Source organism: Phocoena phocoena, chromosome 17 (genome assembly GCF_963924675.1).
Source record: "Phocoena phocoena chromosome 17, mPhoPho1.1, whole genome shotgun sequence".
NCBI lineage: Eukaryota > Metazoa > Chordata > Mammalia > Artiodactyla > Phocoenidae > Phocoena > Phocoena phocoena.
Window position 1 is genome coordinate 39,388,854 of NC_089235.1, and position 21,252 is coordinate 39,410,105.

The 21,252-nt window shown below is 42.5% G+C and overlaps 1 protein-coding gene across 1 annotated transcript in view; it reads right to left on the reverse strand.

Annotated features, from left to right (window-relative positions):
- Window positions 1–21,252, reverse strand: part of CDH17 (cadherin 17) — a 98,690-nt gene that overhangs the window by 22,319 nt on the left and 55,119 nt on the right. Inside the window, exons 11-12 of the mRNA XM_065895095.1 lie at window positions 18,442–18,518; window positions 16,131–16,322 (exon numbers count right to left, since the gene is read on the reverse strand). Coding sequence (XP_065751167.1) covers window positions 16,131–16,322; window positions 18,442–18,518 — 269 coding nt within the window. The remainder of the gene's footprint in view (window positions 1–16,130; window positions 16,323–18,441; window positions 18,519–21,252) is intronic.

Below are 21,252 nucleotides of genomic sequence, written 5' to 3' on the forward strand. Positions count from 1 at the left end.
ACCACTGCTAAGGGAGGTAACCTCTGAAATTTAAAACAACTACTATTTCAGGCTAGGAGAAAACCTAACTGACATCTAGCTTGAACAGGCAAATGCAACTATCCCTGCGAGTGAACCTATTAACAGTGCCACCTTGGTGGAAGTGATTTGTGTCCCGACAGGATTTATCTTTGTCTGTGGTGGTTGTCATTCTTCTTATGTACCTAGACAGCTGGTACATATCAGGCAATGTCTCTTAGGTTATCTAACTGTTCCCCTAAATGTTCACAAACAAACTGAGACACCTCATTGGTTGACTCCCCTGGATTTACATCATTGAGTTAGAAAGGAATTATCAAGAGGTATTCATGACTCAGGATTCACTTCCTTTAGCAGGGCCATACTTCCCCAGTTAAGAATATATGTAAATGAGAGGGAAAAAAAAAGAGTATATGTCAATGAGACTAGATCAGGAACGTTTCCTTAACTCTTGAAAATATTGAAACATATTGAAAAATCCTCTGTTAGAGCAATAGCTGTCCAACAAAAAAATCTTTAGGCTTTCTGGCCCAAGTTGTTCTTGATAATAATATAGCCCTTGATTCTCTTTTAGCTGAGCAAGGAGGTGTCTGCACTGTGGCCAATACCACCTGCTGCACCTGGAGTAACACTTCTGGGGAAGCTGAAATTCAGTTCCATAAGATCACTGAGCAAGCCACTCCTCTTGGCTTAAAAGAGTGACTTCTGCCATGGAGTCTTTCTTTGACTTATTTGATTTGATTGGTTTGGGTCTTGGGGACCATGGCTCCAAAGTGCACTCCAGACATTGGGAATTATCCTGCTTGTTAGAATCAGAGTACTCTCCCTCATGTGCTGTATTCTCTCAAAAGCATTAAATGCAGGGCTTCTCTGGTGGCACAGTGGTTGAGAGTCCGCCTGCCGATGCAGGGGACACGGGATCGTGCCCTGGTCCGGGAAGATCCCACATGCCGCGGAGCGGCTGGACCCGTGAGCCATAGCTGCTGAGCCTGCGCATCCAGAGCCTATGCTCTGCAATGGGAGAGGCCACAACAGTGAGAGATCCGTGTACTGCAAAAAAAAAGCATTAAATGCATGCTCACAACTGCTAACTATCAAGTCTCCCTAAGACTAGAACATCAGAAAAGAGACAAAGCGAATGACCAACTTAAAAATTGTGAACCTGAAGCTGATGCCTGTGACTATCACAGAGATTAAGCAAAAAAACATTATGACCTGTGAGTACCACACAGAGGATCAACGGAAGCTGGGAGAACTACAGAGAGGTATGTGATAGTGGCATTTAATGCCTTACATTTTGATCACATCTCTCAGATAAGCTGAGAGTCTGATCAAAAGGGGAAAATTGTTAAAAAGAAACGGCAGGCCCAAAACGGAGTCACTTGTGCTAAACCCCATGTAAGCAAATCAAAACTTAATAACTAACCTATTGCAGTTTCAATCCCTGCTCCAGGAATGCAACCTTTAACCAGTCAGTCTTGAATTATCTGGTCAGCACTAGTGAGGTAATCCACCCCATAGGCCCTTTTGTTCCCCTTAGGGGGGCAACCTTGTCTGAAACAATGCATTCTTTGCTAATAATTTCCTTTGTCCGCCCCCTTTCTACCTTTAAAAAATCTTTTCTTTTCTACAGCTTGGTGTAGCTTCTTTCTATTTGCTAAGTCGGATGACACTTGATTTATGAAGTATTTAATAAAGCCAATTTGATCCTTAAATTTACTCAATTGAATTTTTGTTGTTTAACAATACATATGTTCATATGTGAATCTTTTGGTAGGGGGAGGATATGTAGCTTTTGTCAGAGTCTCAAAGGTACCCATGACCTCAAAAAGATGAAGGAACCAAAGTAAAGCCCAAAAGGCACATTATAGATTATGGGAACTGCACTGTTTTATTCACTCTTCCAGGCCTGGAGGACACAGGATCTCCTGGTGAGCTGTCAGCTCTTTAACTTGAGTTTATATCAGTTTCTCCTCAGTTAAACAAAAATGGTAGTATCCTTTCACGAAGAGAAAAATTGACACGTGATTGCATTAGCTTGGCCTGCCCTTCCCCAACATCTGAAAAAATTCTCCCACTCAGTCAAAAATTGGCTCAATGCTGTCCTCACCATATTGGCTTCCCTGGACCTTCCTCTCTATCCCCAAATGGGTGAGCTCCATGTCCTCTGTAATCTCATCACACTTAACTCAGGATTCTAATTGTTTGGTTATATATTCTAGATCCTTATTGACCATGAGCTCTCTGAGGAGAGGAATTGTGTTATATTCTCCTTTGCTTCTCATCACTTCCCTGACATGCAGTGCCCATAGTATATCCATTAGGATAGATAAAAATGAGAAGGTCTTGGTCCTTCTCAAGCCCTTGCAGACTCCAGTGGGAAAGAGATTCTGGAGAAAATCCCCACTCTCTAGAAACCCTCTCCTCCACGTACACACAAACACACACAACATCACAACCCAATTTCTAGTTCAAAAGAAAGTATAATAGAAAGTTTGCCCATATGGAAGAGAAAGAATTAAGTATGAAGACTTAAGGTCATTTGAGATAGAAAATAAGAATCAATTGACTTTTGTTAAAATACAGGATATAAAATTTTGTAAGCTAGCTACGATGTAAAAATGAGGTTTTTCATAGAGGTAAGCACCCACTGCCCACAGGGCACAACCCCATGATGACCTGTTGATCACTACCACATGGTCTGAAAGGGCCGCTCCCCTGGGGGGTTGTGAGGAGGTGTGTGCAAGCTGGAGCATCTGACTCCCAGGGACCCATTCATCATCTCAGGGGATAAGGGCAGGGGTGTCAAACTGAGAAGGTCTGGTTGATGGAGCAGGAAGGCAGCGGCCCCCAGAGCAAGCCTGCTGCATGGATAAAGGACACCGCACTCTGCTCCTTGTGGGTCCAGCCACAGCCAAGCTCAGACAGGCAGCACATCATTCTATGTGCTCAGGCAGAGGATGCACACCCCCCGTTCTTACCATCAGGTCCTAAGTCCCCTCCCTGGCTTTTCCATCCCTTCATGTGGTCACCAGAGGTGAGGGGTAAAGAAATGAGATGGTATATCTGCAGAGGTGGAGCAGCCTGTGTTACCAGAACAGAACATGTGAAGCTGAGAGAAGAGAGAGATGACAGAGAAGATACACATCAAGCTAAGACGTTGGGACTTTATCCTTGATGAGCAGAGAGAGGTGGTGAGTGCAAGACTGACAAGGGCAGGGATTTGTGTTGTAGAAAGTTAACTCTGGGAGCAGCCATGGGAGGGATGGATTTGAATTCATCTGACCTGGGCAGGGAGACCAGTGTCAGTCTCTTGGGAGTCACCCTCCTAGGAGAGGGTGTCAGTACTCCTGAAACACTTACTGAATGGAAGAATCAGCCTGCCATCAATCAGTCTGCTTAACTTTCACACCAGGAAAAACACTGAACCAAGTTTTCCAGGGATAAAATTAGAAATGGACGATGCTAAATTTGCCAATGATAATCAGCAGAGTTGAATCAAGGACGAGCCTTGTCAAACCACATATACTGTCTTTCATGACATGGCAGGCCTGCAAAGCCAGGTCAAGAGACCCTCACGGCCTCTTGGGATTACCTCGGGCCCATCTGGGCAACTTATTCCTCAGGTAAGCTGAAAACATATGCTCATGCCACAATCGCTCTTCTGCATACAACTGCTCAAAAGGTCAAACCCCCTGATTTAGATTCCACCTGGAAGCAGAGATAAAGTGCCGAAGGAAAGGAATTGAGACTGGGGATATTTAACATTTACACCAATCATCAGTGATGAGGAAAAAGTGCACATTAGTCTTCCAGATGATACCCTTGCTGGTTAAAAATAAGTCACGTACTAAGAATGAAAAAGAATCAGCCATAATGAGGAAGTGACAAAATTTGTATAAAAAATTAAAGCCAAAACAAACCCCTGAATTTCAAGAAAGGGGGTGCCAGGAGAGTTATTGATGAGCCAGGCTGGGCTCAAAGAAATAGCCTTCCTGGCTCCTGACACCTGCTTGGTCCCAAGGATATGATGATCTACCACACAACAGGTGAGAGCTTGGGGCAGCAGTAAACAGAGAGAGGACAGCACTTCTAAAACTTGCTTAATCCTAAGCATCACTTGGGGCAAGTGAAACAATAAAAAATGTATATATTGGTCTGTGCCCCTGGTTCCTGACACTGAGCTCCTAAATCCCTTGGAATTTCCTGGATGATAGGAGTGCCTTTTATTCTAATGAGGTGACTCTTGGTGGCTCCTTGGATGGTTTCAGGATGGGGGCTGGTTACCAGAAAGACCAAGCCATGATTAGAAGCTTGGAACTTTCAGCCCCACACCCACCCCACTCCCCGCCCCTGGAAGGGGAGAGGGGCTGGAGATTGAGTTAATGATCAATCATGTCTACATGATGAAGCCTCAGTAAAAATCCCCAAAGTAAGGCCTTCAGAGAGCTTGTGGGTTAGTGAACACATCCATGTGCTGGGAAAGTGGATACACACCCTAACTCCATGGGACAGAAGCACCTACTCTTGGGGCCCTCCCAGACTTCGCCCTATGTATCTCCTCATCTGGCTGCTCTTCTATATCCCTTATCATATCTTTTATTAAATAAAAATTGGTAAATATGTTTCCCTGAGCTCTGTGAGCTGTTCTAGCAAATGATCCAACCCAAGGAGAGAGTCATGGGATTCATAGCCAGTCAGTCAGAAATACAGGTGACAACCTAGGACTTGCAATTGACTTTTGAAGTGGGGTGCGGGGGAGTCTTGTGGGACTGAGCCCTTAACCTGTGGGGTCTGATGCTATCTCCAGGCAGACAGTGTCAGAACTGAGTTAAATTGTAGGACATCGACCTGGTGTTGGATAATGGCTTGATGTGTGGAAAACACACAAACCTGGTATCAAAAGTGAAGTGTGGTAGTAATGCAAGAGTAAAGGAGAAACACTTTGCAGGGCACTAAAATTACTGATTTCCAGGTCCTCCCATAGAGAGGCTGAGTCAGCAGTCCCCAGTGGGCACCATTTGACTCTTGGATTAGACAAGTTTGTTCCCCTTGGCCAGAAGCGAAAACACATCTACCCACAGGCAGAATCCTGGCTTCTGCCTTCAGTCTAATTAATTAGAATTAAGATAATGCTGGACATTTATTAAATTGACTGCTACCTGCTGGGGGCTGTGTTAAGAGCTATATATGTATTTTCACACTGAATCCTCCAATGTCCTTATCAAGAAGGTGCTGCCATTTCACCAATGTTTCAGATCAGAAAACTGAGGTCTGAGTTTACAACATTCGGTCAAGGTCGCAGAGCTAGTAAATGGCAATGCCAGGCCCCAACAGAAATCATTTCCTGAAGGGAGTCAGAAGCCTGGGGTCAAGTTCGCAACTCTGCCATCCCTGGAGGACTGACTGTATCTTGCTGTGGGCCTGAACCTCATCTGTACAGTGGGGCTATTTCTGCCTCCCTCAGAGTTGGCGTGAGAAGAAAAGGAGCGTGTGCAGAAGTGATTCATGAAGCACAAGGGGCTTCAGTTGTGGAGTGTGCACTCCTCGGTGAATTTTACTTGCTGTTAGGACATTTGTAATTCAGATGAACAGGTGCTGATAGAATTGTGATTAAGAAAATATCAGGGAGAGGAGCTTCAAGATGGCGGAAGAGTAAGATGTGGAGATCACCTTCCTCCCCACAGATACACCAGAAATACATCTACACGTGGAACACCTCCTACAGAACACCTACTGAACGCTGGCAGAAGACCTCAGACCTCCCAAAAGGCAAGAAACTCCCATGTACCTGGGTAGGGTAAAAGAAAAAAGGAAAAAACAGAGACAAAAGGATAGGGACGGTACCTGCACCAGTGGGAGGGAGCTGTGAAGGAGGAAAGGTTTCCACACACTAGGAAGCCCCTTCGCAGGTGGAGACTGTGGGTGGCGGAGAGGGGGAAGCTTCAGAGCCACAGAGAAGTGCACAGCAACGGGGTTGAAGAGGGCAAAGCGGAGAGATTGTCGCATAGAGGATCAGTGCCGACCAGCACTCACTAGCCCAAGAGGCTTGTCTGCTCACCCGCCGGGGCGGGCAGGGGCTGGGAGCTGAGGCTGGGGCTTTGGAGGTTGGATCCCAGGGAGAGGACTGGGGTTGGCGACGTGAACACAGCCTGAAGGGGTTAGTGCACCATGCCTAGCCGGGAGGGAGTTCGGGAAAAAGTCTGGACCTGCCTAAGAGGCAAGAGACCATTGTTTTGGGGTGCAGGAGGAGAAGGGATTCACAGCACCGTCTAAACAAGCTTCAGAGAAGGGCACGAGCCATGGCTATCAGCGAAGACCCCAGAGACGGGCATGAGACGTTAAGGCTGCTGCTGCTGCTGCAGCCACCAAGAAGCCTGTGTGCAAGCACAGGTCCCTATCCACACCTCCCCTACCAGGACCCTATGCAGCCCACCACTGCCAGGGTCCTGTGATCCAGGGACAACTTCCCCGTTAGAACACATGGTGCGCCTTGGGCTGTTGCTATGTCACACTGGCCTCTGCCACCATAGGCTCTCCCTGAATTCCATACCTCTCCCTACCCCCGGCCTGAGTGAGCCACAGCCCCCTATTCAACAGCTCCTTTAACCCCCTTCTGTCTGGGCGAAGAACAGACACCAGAGGATGACCTACATGCAGAGGCGGGTCCAAATCCAAAGCTGAACCCCAGGAGCTGTGCAAACAAAGAAGAGAAAGGGAAATTTCTCTGTGCAGCCTCAGGAGCAGCAGATTAAATCTCCATAATCAACTTGATGTACCCTGCATCTGTGGAATACCTGAATAGACAATGAATCATCCCAAAATTGAGGTGGTGGCCTTTGGGAGCAACTGTAGACTTTGGGTTTGTTGTATGCGACTGACTAGTCTCTGATTTATATGGTTATCTTAGTTCAGTTTTTAGCACTTGTTATCATGGGTGGATTTGTTTATTGATTTGGCTGCTCTCTTCTTTTTAAAAATTTTTTTTAATAATTAAAAAAATTTTTTAGTTTAATAATTTTATTTATTTTTCTTTCTTTCTCTTTTTTCTCCCTTTTTTTTCTGAGCTGTGTGGCTGACAGGGTCTTAGTGCTCTGGCCAAGTGTCAGGCCTGAGCCTCTGAGGTGGGAGAGCTGAGTTCAGGACATTGGGCCACCAGAGACCTCCTGGCCCCACATAATATCAATCAGCAAGAGCTCTCCCAGAGATCTCCATCTCAATGCTAAGACCCAGCTCCACTCAATGACCAGCAAGCCCCAGTGCTGGAAACCCACTACAGAACAACTAGCAAGACAGGAACACAAGTCCACCCATTAGCAGAGAGTTTGCCTAAAATCATAATAAGTTCACAGACACCCCAAAATACACCACTGGACGTGGTCCTGCCCAACAGAAAAACAAGATCCAGCCTCATCCACCACAACACAGGCACCAGTCACCTCCACCAGGAAGCTTACACAACCCACTGAACTAATCTTACCCACTGGGGGCAGACACCAAAAACAACAGGAACTACAAACCTGCCTGTGAAAAGGAGACCCCAAACACAGTAAGTTAAGCAAAATGAGAAGACAGAGAAATATGCAACAAATGAAGGAGCAAGGTAAAAACCCACCAGACCAAACAAACGAAGAGGAAATAGGCAGTCTACCTGAAAAAGAATTCAGAGTAATGATAGCAAAGATGATCCAAAACCATGGAAACAGAATGGAGAAAATAAAGAAACCTTTAACAAGGACCTAGAAGAACTAAAGAGCAAACAATGATAAACACCACAATAAATGAAGTTAAAAATTCTCTAGAAGGAAACAATAGCAGAATAACTGAGGCAGAAGAATGGATAAGTGACCTGGAAGATAAAATAGTGGAAATAACTACTGCAGAGCAGAATAAAGAAAAAAGAATGAAAAGAGTGGAGGACAGTCTCAGAGACCTCTGGGAGAACATTAAATGCACCAACATTAGAATTATAGGGGACCCAAAAGAAGAAGAGAAAAAGAAAGGGAATGAGAAAATATTTAAAGAGATTATAGTTGAAAAGTTCCCTAATATGGGAAAGGAAATAGTCAATCAAGTCCAGGAAGCACAGAGAGTCCCATACAGGATAAATCCAAGGAGAAACATGCCAAGACACATATTAATCAAACTAACAAAAATTAAATACAAAGAAAAAATATTAAAAGAAGCAAGAGAAAAGCAACAAATAACATACAAGGGAATCCCCATAAGGTTAACAGCTGATCTTTCAGCAGAAACTCTGCAGCCAAAAGGGAGTGACAGGACATATTTAAAGTGATGAAAGGGGAAAACCTACAACCAAGATTACTCTACCCAGCAAGAATCTCATTCAGATTCACTGACAAATTAAAACATTTACAGACAAGCAAAAGCTAAGAGAATTCAGCACCACCAAACCAGCCTTACAACAAATGCTAAAGAAACTTCTCTAGGCAGGAAACACAAGAGAAGGAAAAGACCTACAATAACAAACACAAAACAATTAAGAAAATGGTAATAGGAACATACATATCAATAATTCCCTTAAACGTAAATGGATTAAAAGCTCCAACCAAAAGACATAGACTGGCTGAGTGGATATAAAAACAAGACCCATATATATGCTGTCTACAAGAGACTCATTTCAAACCTAGGGACATATACAGACTGAAAGTGAGGGGATGGAAAAAGATATTCCATGTAAATGGAAATCAAAAGAAAGCTGGAGTAGCAATTCTCATATCAGACAAAACAGACTTTAAAATAAAGACTATTACAAGAGACAAAGAAGAACACTACATAATGATCAAGGGATCAATCCAAGAAGAAGATATAACAATTGTAAATCTTGATGCACCCAACATAGGAGCACCTCAGTACATAAGGCAAAAGGGGAAAGTGACAGTAACACTTTCTTCTTTCGTGAGGTTCTCACGCAGTGAGGTGAGAATTTAACACCTCACTTTCACCAATGGACAGATAATCCAAAATGAAAATAAATAAGGAAACACAAGCTTTAAATGATACATTAAACAAGATGGACTTAATTGATATTTATAGGATATTCCATCCAAAAACAACAGAATACACTTTCTTTTTTTTTTTTTTTGCGGTACGCGGGCCTCTCACTGTTGTGGCCTCTCCCGTTGCGGAGCAACAGGCTCCGGACGCGCAGGCTCAGTGGCCATGGCTCACGGGCCCAGCCACTCCGCGGCATGTGGGATCCTCCCACACCGGGGCACGAACCCGTGTCCCCTGCATCAGCAGGCGGACTCTCAACCACTGCGCCACCAGGGAAGCCCAGAATACACTTTCTTATCAAGTGCTCATGGAACATTCTCCAGGATAGATCACATCTTGGGTCACAAATCAAGCCTTGGTAAATTTAAGAAAATTGAAATCGTATCAATTATCTTTTCTGACCACAACACTATGAGACTAGATATCAATTACAGGAAAAAAAAACTGTAAAAAATACAAACAAAAGGAAGCTCAACAACACACTACTAAATAAACAAGAGGTCACTCAAGAAATCAAAGAGGAAATCAAAAAATACCTAGAAACAAATGACAATTAATACTCAATGGCCCAAAACCTATGGGATAGAGCAAAAGCATTTCTAAGAGGGAAGTTTATAGCACTACAATCCTACCTCAAGAAACAAGAAAAATCTCAAAAAGCAATGTAACCTTACATCTATAGCAATTAGAGAAAGAACAACAATAACAACAAAAAACCCTAAGTTTTTTTTGAGAGAAATCATAAAGATCAGATCAGAAATACATGAAAAAGAAATGAAGGAAATGATAGCAAAGATCAATAAAACTAAAAGCTGGTTCTCTGAGAAGATAAACAAAATTGATAAACCATTAGCCAAACTCATCAAGAAGAAAAAGGAGAAGACTGAAATCAACAGACTTAGAAATGAAAAAGGAGAAGTAATAAGAGACACTGCAGAAATACAAAGGATCATGAAAGATTACTACAAGCAACTATATGCCAATAAAATGGACAAATTCTTAGAAAAGCACAACCTTCAGAGACTGAGACAGGAAGAAATTGAAAATATGAACAGACACATCACAAGCACTGAAATTGAAACTGTGATTAAAAATCTCCATCAAACAAAATGCCAGGACCCGATTGATTCACAGGTGAATTCTATCAAACATTTAGAGAAGAGCTAACACCTATCCTTCTCAAACTCTCCCAAAATATAGCAGAGGGAGGAATACTCTCAAATTCTTTCTACGAGGCCACCATCATCCTGATACCAAAACAAGACAAAGATGTTACAAAAAACAAAAAACTACAGGCCAATATCACTGAAGAACATAGATGCAAAAATCCTCAACAAAATACTAGCAAACAGAATCCAACAGCACATTAAAAGGATCATACACCATGATCAAGTGGGGTTTATCCCAGGAATGCAAGGATTCTTAAATATATGCAAATCAATCAATGTGATACACTATATTAACAAATTGAAGGATGAAAACAATATGATAATCTCAATAGATGCAGAAAAAGCTTTTGACAAAATTCAACACCCATTTATGATAAAAACCCTCCAGAAAGTAGGCATAGAGGGAACTTACCTCCACATCAAAAAGGCCATATGTGACAAACCCACAACCAACATCGGTCTCAATGGTGAAAAACCAAAACCATTTCCACTAAGATCAGGAAAAAGACAAGGTTGTCCACTCTCACCATTATTATTCAACATAGTTTTGGAAGTTTTAGCCATAGCAGTCAGAGAAGAAAAAGAAATAAAAGGAATCCAAATTGGAAAAGAAGGAATAAAACTGTCACTGTTTGCAGATGACATGATACTATACATAGAGAATCCTAAAGATGCTACCAGAAAACTACTAGAGCTAATCAATGAATTTGGTATAGTAGCAGGATACAAAATTAATGCACAGATATCTCTTTCATTCTTATACACTAATGATGAAAAATCTGAAAGAGAAATTAAGGAAACACTCCCATTTACCATTTCAGCAAAAAGAATAAAATATCTAGGAATAAACCTACCTAAGGAGTCAAAAGACCTGTATGCAGAAAACTATAAGACACTGATGAAAGAAATTAAAGACGACACAAACAGTTGGAGAGATATACCATGTTCTTGGATTGGAAGAATCAATATTGTGAAAATGACTCTACTACCCAAAGGAATCTACAGATTCAATGCAATCCCTACCAAACTACCAATGGCATTTTTCACAGAACTAGAACAAAAAATTTCACAATTTGTATGGAAACACAAAAGACCCCAAGTAGCAAAAGCAATCTTAAGAAAGAAAAACGGAGCTGGAGGAATCAGGCTCCCCAACTACAGACTATACTACAAAGCTACAGTAATCAAGACAATATGGTACTGGCAGAAATATAGATCAATGGAACAGGATAGAAAGCCCAGAGATAAACCCATGCACCTATGGTCACCTAATTTTTGATAAAGAGGCAGGAATGTACAGTGGAGAAAGGACAGCCTCTTCAATAAGTGGTGCTGGGAAAACTGGACAGTTACATGTAAAAGAATGAAATTAGAACATTCCCTAACACCATTCACAAAAATAAGCTCAAAACGGATTAAAGACCTATATGTAAGGCAAGACACTATAAAACTCTTAGAGGAAAACATAGGCAGAACACTCTATGACATAAATCACAGCAAGATCCTTTTTGACCCACCTCCTAGAGAAATGGAAATAAAAAAAATAAATAAAGAAATGGGACCTAATGAAGCTTCAAAGCTTTTGCACAGCAAAGGAAACCATAAACAAGACGAAAAGACAACCCTCAGAATGGGAGAAAATATTTGCAAATGAAACTAGTGACAAAGGATTAATCTCCAAAGTATACAAGCAGCTCATGCAACTCAATAGCAAAAAAACAAACAACCCAATCCAAAAATGGGCAGAAGACCTAAATAGATATTTCTTCAAAAAAGATATACAGACTGCCAACAAACACATGAAAAGATGCTCAACATCACTAATCATTAGACAAATGCAAATCAAAACTACAATGAGGTATCACCTGACCTGGGTCAGAATGGCCATCATCAAAAAATCTACAAACAGTAAATGCTGGAGAGGGTGTGGAGAAAAGAGAACCCTCTTGCACTGTTGGTGGGAATGTAAATTGATATAGCCACTACGGAGAACAGTATAGAGGTTTCTTAAAAAACTAAAAATAGAACTACCATATGACCCAGCAATCCCACTACTGGGCATATACCCTGAGAAAACCATCATTCAAAAAGAGTCATATGCCACAATGTTCATTGCAGCTCTATTTACAATAGCCAAGACATGGGAGCAACCTAAATCCATCAACAGATGAATGGATAAAGAAGATGTGGCACATATATACAATGGAATATTACTCAGCCATAAAAATAAATGAAATTGAGTTATTTGTAGTGAGGTGGATGGACCTAGAGTCTGTCATACAGAGTGAAGTAAGTCAGAAAGAGAAAAACAAATACCATATGCTAACACATATATATGGAATCTAAAAGAAAAAACCCAATAGTTCTGAAGAACCTAGGGGCAGGACAGGAATAAAGACACAGAAGTAGAGTATGGACTTGAGGACATGGGGAGTGGAAGGGTAAGCTGGGACAAAGTGAGAGAGTGGCATGGACATATATACACTACCAAATGTAAAATAGATAGCTAGTGGGAAGCAGCTGCATAGCACAGGGAGATCAGCTTGGTGCCTTGGGACCACCTAGGGGGTGGGATAGCGCGGGTGGGAGGAAGACGCCGGAGGGAGGGGATATGGGGATATATGTATATGTAGAGCTGTTTCACTTTGTTATACAGAAGCAAATAACACAATAATGTAAAGCAATTATACTCTAATAAAGATGTTTAAAAAAAAGAAGAAAATATTAGGAAATACAATGGAATATTACTCAGCCATAAAAAGAAATGAAATTGAACTATTTGTAATGAGGTGGATAGACCTAGAGTCTGTCATACAGAGTGAAGTAAGTCAGAAAGAGAGAGACAAATACCGTATGCTAACACATATATATGGAATTTAAGGGGAAAAAATGTCATGAAGAGGCTAGGGGTAAGAGAGGAATAAGGACTCTAGACCTACTAGAGAATGGACTTGGGGATATGGGGAAGGGGAAGGGTAAGCTGGGACAAAGCGAGAGAGAGGCATGGACATATATACACTACCAAATGTAAGGTAGATAGCTAGTGGGAAGCAGCTGCATAGCACAGGGAGATCAGCTCGGTGCTTTGTGATCGCCTGGAGGGGTGGGATAAGGAGGGTGGGAGGGAGGGAGACGCAAGAGGGAAGAGATATGGGAACATATGTATATATATAACTGATTCATTTTGTTGTAAAGCAGAAACTAACACACCATTGTAAAGCAATTATACTCCAATAAAGATGTTAAAAAAAAAAAAATGTAGTCTGGGGCTTCCCTGGTGGCGCAGTGGTTGAGAGTCCGCCTGCTGATGCAGGGAACACGGGTTCGTGTCCCAGTCTGGGAAGATCCCACATGCTGCGGTGCGGCTAGGCCCGTTAGCCATGGCCGCTGAGCCTGCGCATCCGGAGCCTGTGCTCCACAACGGGAGAGGCCACAACAGTGAGAGGCCCGCGTACCGCAAAAAAAAAAAAAAAAGTAGTCTACATTGGGATTTTAAATTTTTAAAAAATGATCATCACAATGGTTCAGAAGCAAAGGATGGCTTAATGGGGAGGGAATTAGAAGTAAGGCTAAGCTACATGCGAAAAACCACATAATAGAGTCTAATTTATTTAAAATACTGAAAACTGTATGAATACATACATCTGTCAGTGTGAGTACACACATCCTTGGGGCAGTTGGCTAACATCTAGTGTATCCTCATCAAGAATCCACACCTCTGGGCTGGCTGTCACTTAGCATTTGACAGATCCTAATCAGAGATCCACACTCCAGAGGCAGCTACTACAGGCTTTGAGCTCACACTATCTCAAGCTGCCCTAGAAGGTTTGTTAATTAGCAAAGTGATCCTACAGAGAGGTTTTGTGATATTAGTAGTATTCAAGACATGCAGTTTGGTTAACAATATAGTATATCTCTTGGTCATTAAATGAACAAGAGTGTGGCATCTGGCTAGTCCAGCAGCTTATAGCCTTCATAGTTCCAGGACGCCAGTTCTGTTGTGTGTATCAACACCTTTTCTGTGGACAGTCAGATGAATCCTGTCACTAGAGCACTGTGCCCACAGTGCCTGAGGGACAGAGAGCTGTGACGTCACAAGCCTAAAGCACAAGTTGGACGTTGGTTTTTGTCCCAGCTTGTCATTAATTGTACATGGCACAGAATTCAATTATTTATTCAACGCAACTAATGTTTATTGAACCTCCACTATGTGCCAGGTGATATTCTGGACACTTGGAATATAACCACAAACAAAATAAGGATGTGACAAAGATTTTGGCCAGAGGCCTGCTCTACTGTAACATACCTCCTCGTGTCAAGAGCATGTGGGAGGATACTTACAGCCCTTACCTACCGCTAATCATCAAGGTTACCAATTTTTCCCTATAGGTGCCCTTTAGCCACAAATGGTCCAATTAACTTGATTCACAACAAGCCATCATGAAAAATTACTGACATGTGGGACTCATTCATACTGAGATAGACAGGGCTTTATCTTCTCTTAGATGCCTAGAGAGCTCTGGGCCTGTGGGAGAATAGAAGCTATCTGCCCCTACCTCCTGCAAAAAGATCACGTATGTTGCCTGGACCACCCACTGCAAACTCTGAAAATTAGCCTTTCCTTCTGGGTTCTTTGTCTCCATGTAGGCAGCCATGAATAGAGGGGGAAGATGTTATGGCACCTTTTCCAAATGTCAGACTCACACAAAATACTAATGTCTTGAGTAGGTCCACACAAAAACCTCGCAGCTAAAACTCAGTGAGGCCCTTTGTCAGAAGTAGGTTATATAGTCATAATGGTATCAGAATTCTGAGATTCTGCCTCAGGGCTTCCGTCAGCATTAGCACATTTCTCCCTGTGCTTCTATCTATTTTCTGTGAAATTATTCTGTCTTCATTTTTAGCCTCTACTTTAGCTTTCCTTTATTCTGGGTCAAAACTTTCCTCCAGAGCTTTCTTTTGCAGCCTCCAACACACTGCCCTACAAACCTTCAGCATTCAACCATGTCTGCAAAGTCTCGATTGCTGTAACTCTGACCCCTTTTAATTCTAACTACATTGGATGACAAGCGCTGCTTCCTATTGAGTCATCTGGTAAACGGTTTACATGCTCTAAAGCATAAATGAGGCAGCCATGGAGGAAAGGGTCAAACTTCAGCTGTACACAGTAGGGGATGGGATTAGACTGAGGGAAGGATGGGAAGACCCTCTATTAAAAAGCAAGTATCATGGTAATCAAGATTTTGGCTCTAGACTACCCAGTCCTTACAAAGGGAGAGACGAAGCAAGAGCCAGTGGACGTAGCAATACCACAAAAGATGAAAGTAAGGGGTAGGCAGGGAAGAAGCCATGAAAGAGTAAACTTGTTTATTAAAACTTGTCTATTAAAGGAGACCTACCAATTTCCAGTCATTATTAAAGAGGAGTCAATGGCTGGCCCATTAGAATAAAGAGTCTAGCAGCCTAAAGGGCTCACAGGGTTCATCTAGTCTAATACCCCACATTTGCAAAGAGAGAAATAAAGCCTGGAGCACCACCTTGCCCAAGATTTAGCAAATAAAAATATAGAACAACTGGTTATATTGGAATTGCAGGTAAACAACAAGCAATTTTTTAGTATAAGTATGTCCCAAGTATTTCATGGGACATACTTATACTGAAAAATTCTCTATCTTGTAGTTTATATATTTTATTTGTCAATCCTACCTCACTCTGCAAAGGCTACTTGGTCAGTTAGTGACAGACCCAGAACAAGAATCCTGCCTTCTGTCTTTTGGGTGGACAGGAATGACTGAGAGTGTTCCAGGAGTCCATCACACACCTGAGAGGTCACTGCTAATATGTCACCTCTGCTTATAGGTCCTTGAATGGTCCTAAGTAAATTAACCTTTGAAAAAGACAAATTCCATTCAATGTGCTATTTACCTTTTTAACCTTGACATATCCAGTATTGGTTTCGGGATCTGTTTCAATCTCCAAATATTCCTCACTGTCTCCCTGTGTAATTCGGTACAGGATTTTAGAACTTCCCGTATATGGTTCATCAGCATCGGTGGCCTGGATGGTTAAGATGACAGTTCCAATGGCTGTATCTTCAGGGAGAGTTAGGTTTCCATACTAAGAAGGAAACAGGGGAAGGAAACAATGAGAATGTCCGTTGCCATCGAGTACAATTGTCAAAGGGCAAACTTGTCTCCTTGGTTTCAGAATGGACACAAGTCACAGTTTGCATCAATACTTACCAAGCATGTTTTTTTCTATTAATGAGTGGGTTACAGTTGATTTTGACATCAGTCATACTTGTAGACTGATATCCATTGTACCAGGAAACACAACGTCTCAGAGATCTACTGATAGGATTCTAAAACATATCCCTCCACTCACATCCAATATGTTAATAACCGTAATTATCATTATAGTTGAGACAAATAGATAGCTACTATGTATTGCGTACCTACAATGTGGCAGGCACTTTACATTATTTTAATTAATTCTTAAATCAATCAGGGAATAGTGGTTAAGAGCCTGAACTTCAGAGTTAAATGGCCTGGGTATGAATCCTAGGCTTGTCACTTATGACCTGGGTGAACTGAAATAAGTTATCTAATTTTTTAAAGTCTCAGGTTCATCATCTGTCCTTGGAGATGATAATGATGATAACAATAATAATAATAATAATAACAGAACCTACTTCATGTGTGCTGTGGTGATTTACAGAGACGATGCATATAAAACCCCTGAATGCCTGGCACATAATAAGTGGTCAATAAAGATAAGCAACAAAACAAAGCACCCGGGCTTCCCTGATGGCACAGTGGTTGAGAGTCCGCCTGCTGATGCAGGGGACGCGGGTTCATGCCCCGGTCCGGGAAGATCCCGCATGCCACGGAGCAGCTGGGCCCGTGGGCCATGGCCGCTGAGCCTGCACGTCCGGAGCCTGTGTTCCGCAACGGGAGAAGCCACAGCAGTGAGAGCCCCCCGCCCCCCCCCAAAAAAGCACCCTACTGAGTAGCTATATTATCATCTCCATTTGACAGAGGAGCAAAAGACTGGAGAGGTAAAACCCACCCAAGACCACACAGCTCGCTGGTCACAGAATTGGGATTCAAACCAATGTCTGTCCAACTCCAAAGCAGGTGCTCTTAATTAACACTGACCTAGACCATCTTCCACTCCTCTGCTGAAAATCCCCCAGATCATGTCTCTTGGCATGATGATCACGAAGATGGTAACAGGCAGGGTCCAGGAAAGGACCACAGCAAGGAAAGAAGTGGACTCACCTTTCTAAGGCCCAGTTTGCCTTTCCAAGCTCTGAGATTCCTAAAGCAGGACTCTTACCCTCAATCTAAAAACACTGTCTAGATGTAATGCAAGGAAACTACAACACACAGAAAGGATCAAACGCCCAAGAGAATGGAGGCAGAGTAGAAACAGGCTCTTACTCTCACACTTGCTTAACCTCAGTGCCTACTATACAAGTTATATTGTCACACTTTTTACCTCCTCAAACCCTCCCATAAATCAATTCCCGTTCTTTGTCACTGCCTTATCCCTATTGTGATTTATGAACATCGTCACAAGGCTCTGGGCCGCCTCATAAACTGACTTCAAACATAACAATCTACCCAAAAAGGCTTCTCTCTTCTCCAGAATAAATAAATAGAGGCATCCATTTTAAGGGAAGTATCGATCAAACTACCCCCACATTAATAATAAGTTAACTTGAATTCTTCTTGATATACTCAACTGATCCTTTTTCTCCTGCTCTTTTTTCCCAATTCTAATTCTTGCAGATGTCTTGGGCACATTTTTTGGCATAAACCAGAGATTCGTTTTTTTCTTCCCCTTTTCACTTTTCCAATAAATACAAAATGAGTTTAAATTGGCAGTATTCAAAATTTTAAACTCTGACTACACATGCTTGTTTGAGACCTAGCAGTAATCTATTTATTGTCCTGCTATACACTGGCTGTAGCTTCCAAGCAGTCCTTGAAATAAATGAGCTGTTGGCAAAAGTTTTTAATAAAAAAAACAGATGCTTCCAGATACTATAACCGTGAATGTTACTGTTCCCTGAAGAGTTCCACTGAAGACGGTGTTTGAGTTTGGTACCAGTGCATTGACTAAGATATTAAGTCTGGCATTTTCCCGAACTACTGTTTGTGTCTTTATTCCAGAAGTAGGGGTCAGGTAAATACGAACAAAGTAAAGAAAAAGCAAGGTGATAACTACTCACATCTGATTTTTCAAAGATGGGGATCTGATCATTGATATCAATAATGTCGACCTGCACAAAGCAGAGGGTCTTGAAATCTGAAAATCAAAGTCACATCAGAAATTTTCACTGAAAATCATGCATGAAAATCAGAAATCTGCAAGAAAAACAGTTGGCAAGTAAAGTGACGACCATAGCCACAATTTTACTATTGACATGCGATTTGTGTGGTGAGAGGATTCTCTGCTCCCCACCTGCACCCATGAGCAGGTCACCAAGGGCTGAAGAAAACCCCACGAGAGGCTCCCCTGGGCTTCCCACTCCCTCTTCCTGCCCCCTCCTCAGTAAGGCTTGTCCCCAAGCAAGATGGCTTCTTCTCTGTGAAGCAGCCTCTCTTTTCTGGCTAGTGAAACTTATGTAGGCTTCAAAGCCCAGTACAAAACTATCCTTCTAGAAAGAGTTCTTTGAGCATCCCAGAGGGTTGTCTTTCCTACTCTGAACACTTCCAGCACTTACTGTCCTATATCCCTTCTGCCCCCCCGCCCAAAGGGAAGGCCCAAGTGAGGGAGGAAAGGTACAATTAGCCCCCTTCAAAAGGCCTTGCTGCCCAGCCTACAGAGGCAGAGGTAGCTCATAGAACTCTGGGAGATGGCATAGGCTTTGAGGGTTGGGTTTGACAATTCAGAGACCTAGTCAGAGACAGCAGGTTCAACCTAGGTCCAAGATGAGCATGGAGTACAGGTGGGGATGGGATCCCCAGGGAAATATCCACAGTGAGAACCAACATGATAGGTTTTTTGTTGGGGTTTCCATTGTTCTAGCTATGAAGTAGTGTATTATACAAGGGCTAAGACTCTGGGCTTTGGAACCCCACTGTTCAAATTCTGTCTCTGCTACTTATCAGACGTGTGAGAGCTCGGAAATGTCACTCAAAATCTCTGTGCAGTAGTCAGATTATCTAAAAAATGTAGATTGCAACAGAGCCAAGGTTCTCGTCCTAACTAACATTGTTAGCACTCTCTATGTACCAGGCACCATATTAAGTGCTTTGCTTGCATGACTCATTTCATCTTCATTCTAACTCTGTGATGTAGGTACAATTATCATTCTCATTTGAGTTTGAGTTCACACTCAAATGAGTTCACACACATGATGAGTTCACACACATCATTTGAGTTCACAAATGAGGAAGCCAAAGGACAGAGAAGTTGGTGACCTGACCAAGGTCATACAACTAACTAGTGTTCAAGCCAGAATTCAAATCCATGCGTTCCTTTTCCCTCTCTGTCCATTCTCCTCCCTTCACCCTGCTTTGTGCCCCAGAGGCTGACCTTGGGAACTGCATCAGTGGGCATCCTGGCCCTCTGGGTAGAAGTTGGGTTCCACCAGTGGTAGCACTGGCAGGAGATCTAAGGAAGGGCAGGAGGAACAGGGTCAGGGTCTAGTTCCCCACTGCCAGCAGCCTCTTCTATAGTCACAGGAACAGGCTTTGTTCCTTCAGGGGATGTTACCTTCCCTCATCCCTTCTCACCTTCAGGTAAGAAAGGCTGCCATTGTGCTTCACACCCCCTGTTGGTTTCCCATAACCCCTACCCCCAGCCTTTACAAATAATCCCCTCTCTAAACACTTTTTGGTTACTTCTTTTGAGGGGGCTGTCTGTTTCCTGCTGGGATCCTGACAAATACACTCACACAGTCTAGCTCTAAAGCTTGTGCTCGGTGCACTGGACACAAAGCCAGGCGTGTAATCTAATAATAACGGTATTACAAATAAGTGGATGTTAACTCAAGTTGAGTCCAGTCCCCAGATCATTTGTAGACAGCAAGAATGGCTGAAGATTTCAGGAGGTCCCAGGGCCTGAACTCACTGGCTCCCTGCTCTGCACAGACCTTATTTGGGCCAGCAGTGGACCTCCTGGCTAACAGACCTTCCCTGATTTTAGGTGAAACTATGTTAATTACCGCCTACCAGTCTAATTTTCTACAGTACGCAACTGGATGTTTAACTCCATCAATACACATATGTAGCTATATATAAATATACTGTATAATATGGTCCGTATAGTCTATAGATGTACTCAGGTACACAGACAATTTGTAATCTGATGCTCTTGCAGCCTCAAACTGCTTCAGGTCCCCATGCATTTTCACATGGGCTTTCTTCTCCTCTGTAAGCCTTCACACTATTTTGTAACTTGTCATATTCATCCATCAAAGTTCAGAGCAATGACACCTCTTCCAGAAAGCTTTATCAGCTCTCTACCACTCTACTGAGTCCCTCATTGCCTTCATGGGCTACCTTGTATATATTTCTTACAATTTATTTATTCACATGTCCATCTCCTCTACCACAAATGCTCCTTGAGGACAGACACGGGGTCTTATTCATTTGTGTATCCCCAGTACCTTGAATGGTGCCTCAATCACGGTAACTGCTCAATAACTGCTGAAAGAATGGCTGGCTAATGGTGTGAGATTGTCAGCTCATCATGGGCAGGGATGATTTATTATACCCACTTCTGTTGTACCTCTTAACATAATGCTAGACAGTATGTTAGGCCCTCAATATTTGCCTAATCACTATGTCTCAACCATTCTGCTTCGAGGGCCCGCTAAACCCCAGCTCTCTTCAGTATCTCAGCAACTGTGTAATGAAAAAAAAAATGTATAAAATGGTGCTCTTTACTTCAGCACACCTGTATAATCTCTCTCTCGTAGCATAACAATTACTGAACTATTTGGTAATCTAAGATTCAGTGCCAGTTAAAGAACGATTCTTAGCCTAGGAGTATTAATGATCTTAAAATAAGCCTATCCCTGAGTTCATGTAAG